At 41.5% G+C, this 12,515-nt stretch overlaps 1 protein-coding gene across 27 annotated transcripts in view; it reads right to left on the bottom strand.

Annotated features, from left to right (window-relative positions):
- The window catches only part of picalma (phosphatidylinositol binding clathrin assembly protein a), a 117,092-nt gene that overhangs the window by 21,655 nt on the left and 82,922 nt on the right, over positions 1-12,515 (bottom strand). For 6 of the 27 annotated variants that reach the window (XM_078221844.1, XM_078221851.1, XM_078221845.1 and 3 more), the window contains 4 exons: positions 10,768-10,848; positions 8,359-8,475; positions 4,545-4,676; positions 4,422-4,452 (listed from right to left, as the gene is read on the bottom strand). In XM_078221844.1, the coding sequence (XP_078077970.1) occupies positions 4,422-4,452; positions 4,545-4,676; positions 8,359-8,475; positions 10,768-10,848 (361 nt within the window). Of the gene's footprint in view, positions 1-4,421; positions 4,453-4,544; positions 4,677-8,358; positions 8,476-10,603; positions 10,666-10,767; positions 10,849-12,515 lie in introns of those variants that run through there. The other 21 variants (XM_078221846.1, XM_078221853.1, XM_078221847.1 and 18 more) reach the window with 6 other exon arrangements.

The raw sequence follows: 12,515 nt of genomic DNA, 5'->3' as shown, positions 1-12,515 counted from the left end.
AAAAAAGGGAAGTAGGGGGAAATTCTCAGGATAAGAAAGAAAATGAATTCATGTAGAGTTGCTATAGCTAAATTCAAACAAACTTGCAAAAGATCACTAAAACTGCAGCTCCCGAGAGACCACATTAGGGGACTGGAGCTGTGGCTCGATGACCTTAGTCTAGTCAGGGAAAATGAGAAGTTAATAGATAGAAGTTACAGGCAGGTCGTCACACCAGGGCCACGTGAGGAAGGCACCTGGGTTACGGTTAGGAAGGCTAAAGGTCACGTACCAGAGAGTACCCCGGTGGTTGTCCCCCTTAACAGTAAGGGATGGGTGTCAGACAGGAGAGAGGAGGGGAGAGAGCAGTCAGTGATGGTATACCCTGTGGTTGTCCCCCTCCAGAATAAGTATACCATTTTGGATATGTGTGTGTGTGAGAGTGAGAGTGTGTGACCCTCCAGAGGTAAGCCACGATGACCAGGTCACTGGAACGGAGTCGGGCTCTGTGGCTCAGAAGGGAAAGAGGGGAACCAGGAGAGCAATAGTAGTGGGGGATGAAATGGTTAGAGGCACAGACAGGCGGTTCTGTGGGCATGAACGAGATTCCAGGATGGTAGTCTGCCTCCCTGGTGCCGGGGTCCTGGATGTCTCTGAGCGGGTAGGAAGCATCCTAAAATAGACGGGTAACCAGACAGATGTCATTGTCCACATTGGTGCAAATGACGTAGGCAGAAAGAGCAGGGAGGTCCTGCGAGAGCAATTCAGGGAGTTGGGTAGCAGGCTAAAAGCAGGGCCTCTAGGGTAGCGATCTCTGGACTACTCCCAGTACCACAAGCTAGAGAGGTTAGGAACAGGGAGACTGCACAGCTGAACACGTGGCTAAAGGACTGGTGCAGGAGGGAGGGTTTCGAATTCGTAGATCACTGGGAAGTCTTCAAGAGAGGATGGCACCTGTACAAGAAGGACAGGTTCCACCTAAACTGGAGGGGTACGAATATCCTAGCTGGGAGTTTTGCTAGTGTGGTTCGGGTGGGTTTAAACTAATGTGGCAGGGGGGTGGGGATCAGAACAATAGGTCAATAAGCATAGAGGCTGGGGACGAGGTTGGGGCCAAGACAAGGCTATCTAAGAGGAAGAGCATTCTGGGGGAGGATGACCTCAGTGGTCCTGGAGGTCTGGAGTGAATCTGCTTCAATGCAAGGAGCGTCACGGGGAAGACAGACGAGCTTAGAGCCTTAATGCTTGCGCGGAACTTGGATGTGGTTGCAGTGACGGAGGCTTGGTTAAAAGGAGGACAGGACTGGCAGCTGAATATTCCGGGGTACAAGTGTTTTAGGCGAGACAGAGGAGGGGTGAGGAGAGGTGGGGGAGTAGCAATGTTGGTTAGGGAGCATATTACAGCGGTACAGAGGGTGGACAATATGGAAGGGTCAGGTAACGAGTCACTGTGGGTGGAGCTCAGAAACAGGAAGGGCGCAGTCACTATGCTGGGGGTATACTACAGGCCTCCCAACAGCCCACGGGAAGTTGAGGAACGGATATGTAAGGAGATTCTGGACAGGTGCAGAAAAAATAGGGTTGTTGTCGTGGGAGACTTTAATTTCCCTCACACAGACTGGAAATCGCTTGGGGCTGGGGGCCTGGACGGGGAAGAATTTATAAAATGCGTACAGGAAGGCTCTTTGGAACAATATGTTGACTAGAGAGGGGGCTATACTGGACCTAGTACTGGGGAAATGAGCCCGGTCAGGTCATCAAAGTTGCAGTAGGGGAACATGTGGCAAATAGTGACCACAATTATGTAAACTTTAGGATGGTAACGGAAAAAGATGTGTTGTCCTATGGGTAAGGTGCTGAATTGGGGGAAAGCTAACCGCAGCCGGATTAGGCAGGATTTGATGGCTGTTGATTGGGAGAGGCTGTTCGAGGGTAAATCTATATTTGGCATGTGGGAGTCTTTTAAGGAGCAGTTGATAAGACTGCAGGACAGGCATGTGCCTGTAAAGAGGAAGGATAGGAAAGGTAGGATTCGGGAGCTGTGGATAACCAGTGAAATTGTGGGTCTAATCAAAAAGAATAAAAAGAGGCATACATGAGGTCCAGGCAGCTAACAACAGATGGAGCACTGGAGGAATACAGAGAAAGTAGAAAATAACTCAAACAGGGAGTTAGAAGGGCAAGAAGGGGTCACAAAATGTCCTTGGCAGACAGGATTAAGGAGAATCCCACGGCATTTTATACATACGTTAGGAACAAGAGGGTTGTTAGGGAAAGAATCAGACCTCTCAGGGACAAAGGAGGGGAATTATGCTTAGAACCAAAAGGAAGTAGGTGAGATCCTAAACGAATACTTTGCATCAGTATTCACAAAGGAGAGGGACATGTTGACTGGTAGTGTCTGAGAGAGATGTGCTGACCCGTTAGAAAAAATCTCAATTACAAGGGAGGAAGTGTTAGGTTTTTTAGGAAACATTAAGACAGACAAATCCCCAGGGCCGGATGGCATCTATCCCAGACTCCTCAGGGAGGTGAGAGATGCAATTGCTGGGCCTCTAACAGAAATCTTTGCCTCTTCACTGGACACAGGTGAGGTCCCAGAGGATTGGAGGATAGCAAATGTGGTCCCGTTATTTAAGAAGGGTAGCAAGGATAACCCGGGTAAATTATAGGCCGGTGAGCTTGACGTCCGTGGTAGGGAAGTTGTTGGAGAAGATTCTTAGAGATAGGATATATGCGCATTTAGAACTGAATAATCTCATTAGCGATAGACAGCATGGTTTTGTACGAGGGAGGTCATGCCTCACAAATTTGGTTGAGTTTTTTGAGGTGGTGACAAAAACGATTGACAAGGGAAGGGCCGTGGATGACATCTATATGGATTTTAGTAAAGCGTTTGACAAGGTCCCTCATGGCAGACTGGTGCAAAAGATTAAATCTCACGGGATAAAAGGTGAGCTAGCTAGATGGGTGGAGAACTGGCTTAGGCATACAAGACAGAGGGTAACAGTGGAGGGGTCTTTTTCCGGTTGGAGGTCTGTGACTAGTGGTGCTCCGCAGGGCTCTGTACTGGGACCTCTGCTGTTTGTGATATATATAAATAAATATATATATGTATATATAAATGATTTGGAGGAAGATGTAGCTGGTGTGATCAGTAAGTTTGCGGACAACACAAAGATTGCTGGAGTTGCGGATAGTGATGAACATTGTCAGAGAATACAGCAGGATATAGATAGGCTGGAACATTGGGCAGAGAAATGGCAGATGGAATTTAATCCAGATAAATGCGAAGTGATGCATTTCGGTAGATCTAATGTAAGGGGGAGCTATACAATAAATGGCAGAACCATCAGGAGTATTGACACACAAAAGGATCTGGGTGTACAAGTCCACAGAACCTTAAAGGTGGCAACACAGGTGGAGAGGGTGGTGAAGAAGACATATTAAGAAGTTTAACAACACCAGGTGAAGAAGACATATGGCATGCTTGCCTTTATTGGACAGGGCATATGATGTTGCAGCTGTATGGAACGATGGTTAGGCCATATTTGGAATACTGCGTCCAGTTTTGGTCTCCACACTACCAGAGGACATGGAGGCTTTGGAGAGAGTACAGAGAAGATTTACCAGGATGTTGCCTGGTATGGAGGATCTTAGCTATGAGGAGAGATTGGGTAAACTGGGGTTGTTCTCCCTGGAAAGACGGAGGGTGAGGGGCGACCTAATAGAGGTGTATAAAATTATGACGGGCATAGAGTGAACAGTGGGAAGCTTTTTCCCAGGTCGGAGGTGACGAACACAAGGGGTCACGGGTTCAAGGTGAGGGGGGCAAGGTTCAACACAGATGTCGGGGGATGTATTTTACACAGAGGGTGGTGGGGGCCTGGAATGCACTGCCAAGCAAGGTGATTGAGGCAGACACGCTGGGATCGTTTAAGACTTATCTAGATAACCACATGCACAGACTGGGAATAGAGGGATACAAAAGAATGGTCTAGTGGGCACATGAGCGGCGCAGGCTTGGAGGGCCGAAGGGCCTGTTCCTGTGCTGTATTGTTCTTCGTTATTAATTCAGATAGACCAGACTTGGGTACTTGGCGGTAATTTCTCTACATTCAGCAATACTGCTACTCTTTTTTTTAAAGTCAGTGTTAATTTTTCATTCAACAAGAACTATCGAATACCTTGACAGTTACAATTGTTTTAGTGATACCTTATACAATAAATCAACCAAGTACAAAGGAGCTCAAGCTAAATAATTTTTTAAATCAAACCAAAAATTTGTTTTGACATTCCATTAAGTTTCCTATTTGAGTACACAAACGATAGCAATGTGCACTTCAAAATATTCTACATATTAGGTAGAATGCTAGTTTAAAGGGAAGCCAACAAAAACATTTTACTACTTTGATAAATATGCAGAAATGATTGGTTCTTACTTTTTAGTAGATCCATTTCCGATTCCCAAGTCTGCAATATATAAAAATGACTTGCATTAGTGATCTACACTTAAAATAAACATCGATAAAAGCATAACTGCGCACATCAGTAAAAATACTTACTGCCTACAAGGTTAGCCAACGATGAATCCAAATCTTCTCCTACTAGCTTGCCTGGCTGCTGCTTTGAAGGTGGTTGAATCTGACTCTGCAAAGCTACAGTTGGTTTCAAGAGTCCACCTAATCCATCAAAGTCTTTGAAGGTTAGTAATGCAATACAATTAGAACACAAATATTGCTGGCACATCACTTAGCACTTAACGTTTCAATCTTTATTATAAAAATGTAAAATCCCAACTCACCCATTCAAGCATGCCAAGCAAAGCCAAGGACCCATACGTATGGATGGTGGAAAAAAATTAGAATAGCTTAATGTGTTTGATGTGTTTGTAAAACAAGCCAGAAAATACAATTAAAGCATTACATTTTTACAGATTAAAATATCTATTAAACAGGATTCAAGAACTGTTAACCAATAATATGGTCCTGCCATACTTTGCAAAAATCCAGTGCAACAGCATGCAGGAATAGACCAGTAATACTACATGCAGGAAAAGAACTGAACTAACCAAAAACAAAAAATGTCATGTGTCTCATTATTATTACATAGTTCAGAATGAGATGTTTAGATGCAGGGTCAGATTCTCCGACCTCGCCCACAGCTGGGATTCTCCTGTCCCGCTGTAGTGAATGGAGATTTGGTTGAGCGCCAAATTCTCCATTCGCGCTCCCAGGGCACGAACAGCCATAGAATTCTGACCACAATTACAACATGTCATTAGAGGTTTCACAAATTTTGGCTGTGCAAGGTTAAAAACATAACTCGGGCATAACTGGCCCCGAGAAACATTTTCCCTCTTCCACATTCCCCAAAATCTTTGCTGCATTTTTCAATACAGTAACTGAGCAGTGCCGACATCAATCCACTTGAGAAATAAATATTTCAATTCCAATATCACCTGAACTAATTAAATTGAAACTCTGGGCAATAATTAGCTTATAGCTATTGGAAGACAACTTTCAAATGTCTTGTTCCCTACAATAACTATTTTAAAATGCAAAACTTTCAAACATATTAATGTTGGCAACAATTATCAGAATGGAGCATGGCTTCATTTTTAATAATTGTTTTTAAAAAGTATTGCAAAAACGGTTTTTGGCTTGACTTGTTAAGGTCATCAGTTCTGAACCAAAGTTAAATGTTGTGACGTCCAACTTTCAATTTCCCACAGCACTTCTACAGTGCTCTCTTTCTGGCTTGTTAAAGTAATGCAGTTTCTGAAAAGTCATGTTTTCTGAGTGCAAACAACGCTGGTATCCTGCAGACCTCGATAGCAAATAGGCCAATAATTTGCACATAATCATGTGACTTCATGAGGAACATACTATGCACATTCACAGTCACATCATCCATGGTGCAGAGAAGGAAAAACACCTGGGAATACCAACTACAAGAAAAGCAGAGAGATATTTGATTGGGTCATTCTCACCCTCCCCATCCGTTGCATACAAAGTCCTGTTTCTAACCACAGCGTTTGATTGTAAGAAGCAACACTGACTATGCAAAAGTTCCAAGCAACACTATGTTATAAGACATCCAAACAACATCAGGACCATGGGCAGTTGAAGTTCCATCCTGGACATTACATTTTCTGCTTCTTGAACTTTGTGGGTCTGGCAAAAAATAATTCACTAGTAAATAAGCATGTTTCCGACCAATTCAGGGGCAACCATTTTCAATCAATCATAACTGCAGAGTTCAAGAAGCTAACCCAATAACAGAATGATTAAAGTGTGGAAAAGGGTGAATCAGAGAAATGCACAGCAGGGTATCTCTTGGGAAAGTTGGGAACCACAACACGAGGACGACTGGGGAGCAGTACTGGAACAAATACTACACATTTTAAACTTGTGGCAAGTTTACCTTAAAATACCTATGATAAATGCCCCAGCCCCTCTACTTAATATGTATTGGCTGTGTCTTAAACCGATTTTGCTTTGGACAAAAGTTTTTACATCGCTCTCATATTTTTAGTAGTAACATTGAACCTTCTTTGGAGTGGAACCAAATGGTACCCTCTGACAAAAATTCAGACTGATACACTTGCCTTTTCAACATTAATAGCCAGATGCATTGTTGCATTAAATTATATGTATCCCCTGCCCTCTTTTACTAATTATTAGACATGTCAACTTATACAGAATCTTAAACTTGAGAAAATACACTGTACAAGGCTTCATAGATGCATCTTGCTTGACAACCTTTCCTAGATTGTGAGGAACTACAGCTCTCGACTTTCATTTAACTGGCCCTAATTGGGATATTTCATGTGAAACTATCTGCCTCGTGATTGTTGATGATTTTCTTATTTTGGGGGGAACTATGGGGGGTTTTTCATCTTTTCTCCTTTCCTTCATCTTCCTCCTATTTCCATTTCCCTTTTCTTTCTCTTCCAAATGCAAGTTCATTAAATCATTGCTTCATTGTAAGCTATTTTCTTTATTGTTATTCATTTTGATTGCTATTAAAACTTAAAACAGAAATAAATAAATAAATGACTTGAGAATACTTACAAATGCAGGAGAACACAATGTCAGCCATTTAATATATAGCTATTTCCTTTGGTCACTTTGAAAACAATTTTTAACCAAAATTGTTTTTCCAAGAAGAAATGCTTTTAGAAAATTAGTATTAGCCCTCTTCTTTCCATAACTGTCAATTTGATGTGTTAGTGGTTATAATGAGCCAACAATCAAGATTTAATCAGGAACTTAGCAATATTGACAGGTGGTCTTGGAAACAGGTCAAAATGACATGTTCCAACCACTTCAACTTTAGCGGAGTTCATTTGAGCTCAAGTCCTGCTCTCTAAAAAGCTCAATACCTTTTGAACAGTCAAATAGCAAGATCAGCCAGTTATCCTGTTAACACAAATGCATGCACGAGGCTCAGTTGTTTAAACATCTTACAGCAACCTAGTTTCACTTTGATTTTAGTGTCCAATAGATTCATCTATAGTGAATATTGAATAAGATGACTGTAACAGGCTAAATACTATTTAGGCTTTAGGTGAAACTTTACTAATTTGGGCAGTTTACCTAAAGCGAGTTTCACTGCATCATTCACAAGAGATCAATCCATCACCGTTGCATCAAATGAACCAAGGGCTGAATTTCACAAATTGTTCTCCACCCCAAGGAAGGAGTTTTGGAGGCTAGACTGAGGAGGAACAAATGGGGGAGCAATTGGGTGGGGTGAGTCCCCTAATGCAAAGGTCATCCCCTGAATGCTCTGTCCTTCCTTCACAAAAGCCTTTTTCAAAAATGGGCTCCTCACTCCCACCCACCTGCTCACACCACCCATTTTATGGCACGAGCACTGTGAAATATCAGTCAGTTGGTTTGGTAACAATCCCAATCACCCATTATGTTTTTAAAAAAAATATCAGGCAAGCAGCCAATCTCAGCATATTTCAGTGTTATGGGACTGGGTCAGGGTGGCAGGAAGGTGGTGAGTTTGCCACCCCTTGCATTGTACTTGCCTTCACCAAAAAGAAAAACACACCCGCCAGGGCATCACAAGATTCAGCCCCAATAAGGCCATATATACAGAAAATAGTAGGGGAAAAATCAAAAAGTAGCGCCAAAGTTTATTCCAATAGAGAGGGTTCCCAGGTGATCCTTTACCTCTTCCCTCCTTCATGGATGAAAGCACATGCTATTGGTCATGCAGATGGAAAAATATGAGGGGGAAATATACTGTTCTCCATTCAAATATTAGATACCAATTTCAGTAAATGAATTTCATTAGCATACACAAATGAAAATATGATTTGACAAGTTGGTGCAGCCCATATAATGAAGACGATATTCTTACCCCCAGAATCAATGATGCTATTGGCTGTGGAAGTTGATTTAGTTCCAAATACAGACTCAAAGTCAACGTTAAGGCTTGTTGATGATGGTGCCTGAGTAGCTGGTGAGGGATTGAACCCTAAAATTACAAGCAAGTATGGTTATTCAATATCAGAAAAAAAACTTCACAACTCAGTTGAGTACTCTTGCTGTAAAACCAGCACAGTTGCGTCTCAATGCATGAACCAAATTGAGGATTTAAATCGATTATTTTCACTTGGTTACATTTCTACCAAACAACCTAATCGCAGGAAATATTATTTAAAGTGCAACATTTAATGAGAAACAGTTTATTCACATTTACTGCAGAAGCGTTCCTCATCATAAATCTTTAAAATGCTTCCTTGAATTAAAAATCCCAGTCATTGTATCACTCATCTTAGTTCTCCAACTTGCCAGCCCTACCTTTGTCCCACAATTCTCCCAATAAACCAGTTCCTGACTTTGCCAACTTTGCCCCCTCCCTTATCACTGTTTCCAACTTCTCCCTTCTCTCTACAACGTTTCTCTTCTTTTCTTCCCTGAATACTGTGATGTGAAGGTATTACAACCATTGCACACAGTGGGCAAGGAATTTCTGTTCTTGCCAGAATTTCCACCTATGGTATACAGCAATGGGAATTACTTTAATCGGCAAGAAAAGGTTTTTGGCCACAAATGTAAACTCAGAGACCCCACTCAAAGTCTGAATGGTTGGTACAATTGTCTTATAACAGCCACCAGTAAAAAATCTATGCCAGAAAAAAAGTTACGATGTAAAGCTAATAGTAACACTACTACAAAATCTCTTGGTGCAGCAAGAAAAACAAAGTAACAGTATCTCCAAGTTTAAAAGTAAGAATTGTTAGAATCAGGAGACCTTACAATGCTGTTGCTAACTTTTCCTCATGACACAGATTCTCATTTCCAGTCAGCAATCCGTAGATTTTTTTTTGTATTGGCATAGTGCCTATCTAAATAAGGCAGCTGACCTGGTTAGAATGTGGAACTTGCTATCACATGAGGTAGTTGAAGCGAATAGCCTGGATGCCTTTAAGGGAAAGTTAAATAGCTAGCTGAAAGAAAAGGATAGAAGCAGATGCAGATAAAGCTAGATGGTGGAGGTAGGCTTTTGTGAAGCACAACCATTGGCACAGACCAGTTGATCCAAAAGGCCTTTTTCTGAATGTTAAATTCTACATAATATTGTGTTAATAAAAACAAATCTCACTGGGATACGGGTTATTAAGCAATTTTAAAACCAGGAAGTCAGAAAGATTAATCACTTTGTATGCTTAAAGTCAAAACACCTCAAATATCAATGCAAGAAAAAAAAATTCAAATTTTCACTGACCGGTCAATTTCAAAAATAGAAACTCTTCAAAGTTGTAGCACTGTCACCACCATCAAATAATTGATCAGAACCACAGTCAATTAATTTGCTTGATTTAGAGCAAAGCAGGGAATTCAACAATTTCATGAACTTTTCTCTTCTTTTCTTCCCTGAATACTGTGATGTGAAGTTATTACAACCATTGCACACAGTGGGTCTTACTCTTACTGGAAGTTAGGGAGGGACAATTAATTGGAAATCTATTTTGGAGTGAATGGTTGGAATTTAATGAAATTTTCACAAGCGTACTCTTAAGCAGGAAAAGTGGAGGGTAGCCCACTAGCTGTCTTGCCAAGCTGTTCCTGCCAAATTTTAAAGCACTTTGGACAGGTTCCTGTTGGTCCAGACCTGTTCCTTTAACCAGTTCTAAAGGGTTAAAGGAACAAAAATTGATGCAGATAAAGCTAGACGAAGTAGAATAGAGGGAGACAAGTGGAGCATTATGTCAAGCAGAATTGGGTGCAGCAGAAATATCTTTGTGCCATCAGTAATGCAATTTGGCACAGAATTGGATCATGAATTTATATATTTTCTCAGCAAGGCAACAAGCTTTTAATACCTCAAAAATTTATATGTTGGCTTCTCTAACAATACAATTCAATCTTACTGTTAAAAGCATATTACATTCACAGCGTTAAGTTAGATTAAAAATGTTGGAGAACTTGTTAATTATTTACACTGTTGAATAGCTTACATGACTAGCTAAAAGCAACATACAAAACATAATGCTTCAAGTTTGGTTCTCCATCCAACTGTTGTCTGGGGGTACGGATGTCTATTGTGGGGGGTGGGGATACATTCATTGAAGTACCAAGTCAGTACTTAAATAAACTTACTTTGGTACATCAAGTAGTAAATTATCCAAACATGTTGTTCAGATCTTTAGACATCCTGGGTCTATTTCACATGCAAATGAGAACACACTCAGTAACACAGCACACAAACAATAACAACTTGATCTACCAGCATAATCAGCACAAGAAACAATATAAAACATACCTGCAAATAGACCAGCTACAGCAGGGGGCTCAGTTCTAAACTGGGAAGCATTAGAATAGGCTGGAGGACCACAGAAGGAATCTGACAGATAAAATGTGCAAAGAAAAAAGGACAGAAAGATAAGCAGATGTTACTGAGCAGAGGATTGAAGATTAAGCACAAGTAGAAAAAGCACAGAAAGTAAAATTTGTTAGCTGCACATAGCAAACTAAAATGTACAGAAGATAATTCTCAATTTTTAACAATAATTTACTAATCTACAACTGCAATTCCACCTGTGCTTCAGACATAAATATATTGAAAATTATTTCCTAAAACAATAATAACGGTATTTGCACTGACTACACAGTTAAGAAGCTTATTTCAACTAACCATATTAGCATTATTTCCACATGTCGGGTCCTATAGATCTTTCAAGTTTTTTTTTAAAATGCTGTTCCTCCTCTCCCACTTTAAAACAGTATATACAAAACATATGACAAAGTAAAAGCAAAATACTGCAGATCTGAAATGAGAATAATAAGTGCTGGAAAACACAGCTCAGACAGCATCTGTGGAGACAGAAGGAGCTAATGTTGAGTCCAACATGAACCTTCTTCAGAACTGAAGAGGTAGCAATGCGTTGTGGCAAAGGAGGGAGGGGCAGGTGGAGCAAAAGAGAAAATTAAGAATAAGTTGGACAGCAAGGAGATAAAATGACAAGGGTGTCATAGAACACAGACAAATGACATGGCAATGATAGTATTAAAAACACAGCAATATCAGAGTGTGTGTTAATAGTAGAATAAAGATAAAGCACTGACTGAAAGCAAAATAGCAGAATGTGTTAATATAAAATGAAAAGGTCAATGCTGTCTGCAAGCAAAACATGAGAACAAGATACAGACTCAATGCTGTAAAAAGTGAAATCTTCATTTGTACACTAAAAAAAAGGAAAAAACAAAGAACGAGAGAGGGGCAGAATTCTCTCACCTGGGGACTACGTCCCATTGCAGGGACAGAAATGTGGAGCGTTTCCTACTGCGGACCCCAGTGGGAAAACACGCTAAATCTTAAAGTCCCGACCTAATTAATTTGGTAACCGAGAATCTTGTACCATATTGCTTGGTGGGACAAGCCTGATGGCGCAGTCAGCCGTCCTATTCGGGCACCATATAGAAAAGGTGTCCAACATCATTGACCCACTATTGAAGAAAGATGGATCTCAAGGAACATTCTGAGTATGGAAAATAGATCATCTCCTTGACATTGAAGCTGGAAGATACACCTGTAGATGCTCCCCCCACCCACTGCGGGGGAGGGGGGAGAAGGAGGAGAGAGAGAGAGAGAGAGAGAGAGAGGAGGAGAGAGAGAGAGAGAGAGAGAGAGGAGGAGAGAGAGAGAGAGAGAGAGAGAGGAGGAGAGAGAGAGAGAGAGAGAGAGAGAGAGAGAGGAGAGAGAGAGAGAGAGAGAGAGAGAGAGAGGAGGAGAGAGAGAGAGAGAGAGGAGAGAGAGGAGAGAGAGAGGAGGAGGAGAGAGAGAGACAGAGGAGGAGAGAGAGAGACAGAAGGAGAGAGAGAGGAGAGAGAGAGACAGAGGAGGAGAGAGAGAGACAGAGGAGGAGAGAGAGACAGAGGAGGAGAGAGAGAGACAGAGGAGGAGAGAGAGAGACAGAGGAGGAGAGAGAGGAGACAGGAGGAGGAGAGAGAGAGAGACAGAGGAGAGAGAGAGAGAGACAGAGGAGGAGAGAGAGAGACAGAGGAGGGACC

Source organism: Mustelus asterias, chromosome 10 (genome assembly GCF_964213995.1).
Source record: "Mustelus asterias chromosome 10, sMusAst1.hap1.1, whole genome shotgun sequence".
In the NCBI taxonomy this organism is placed as follows: Eukaryota; Metazoa; Chordata; class Chondrichthyes; order Carcharhiniformes; family Triakidae; genus Mustelus; species Mustelus asterias.
This window is presented reverse-complemented; position numbering and strand designations above follow the sequence as displayed.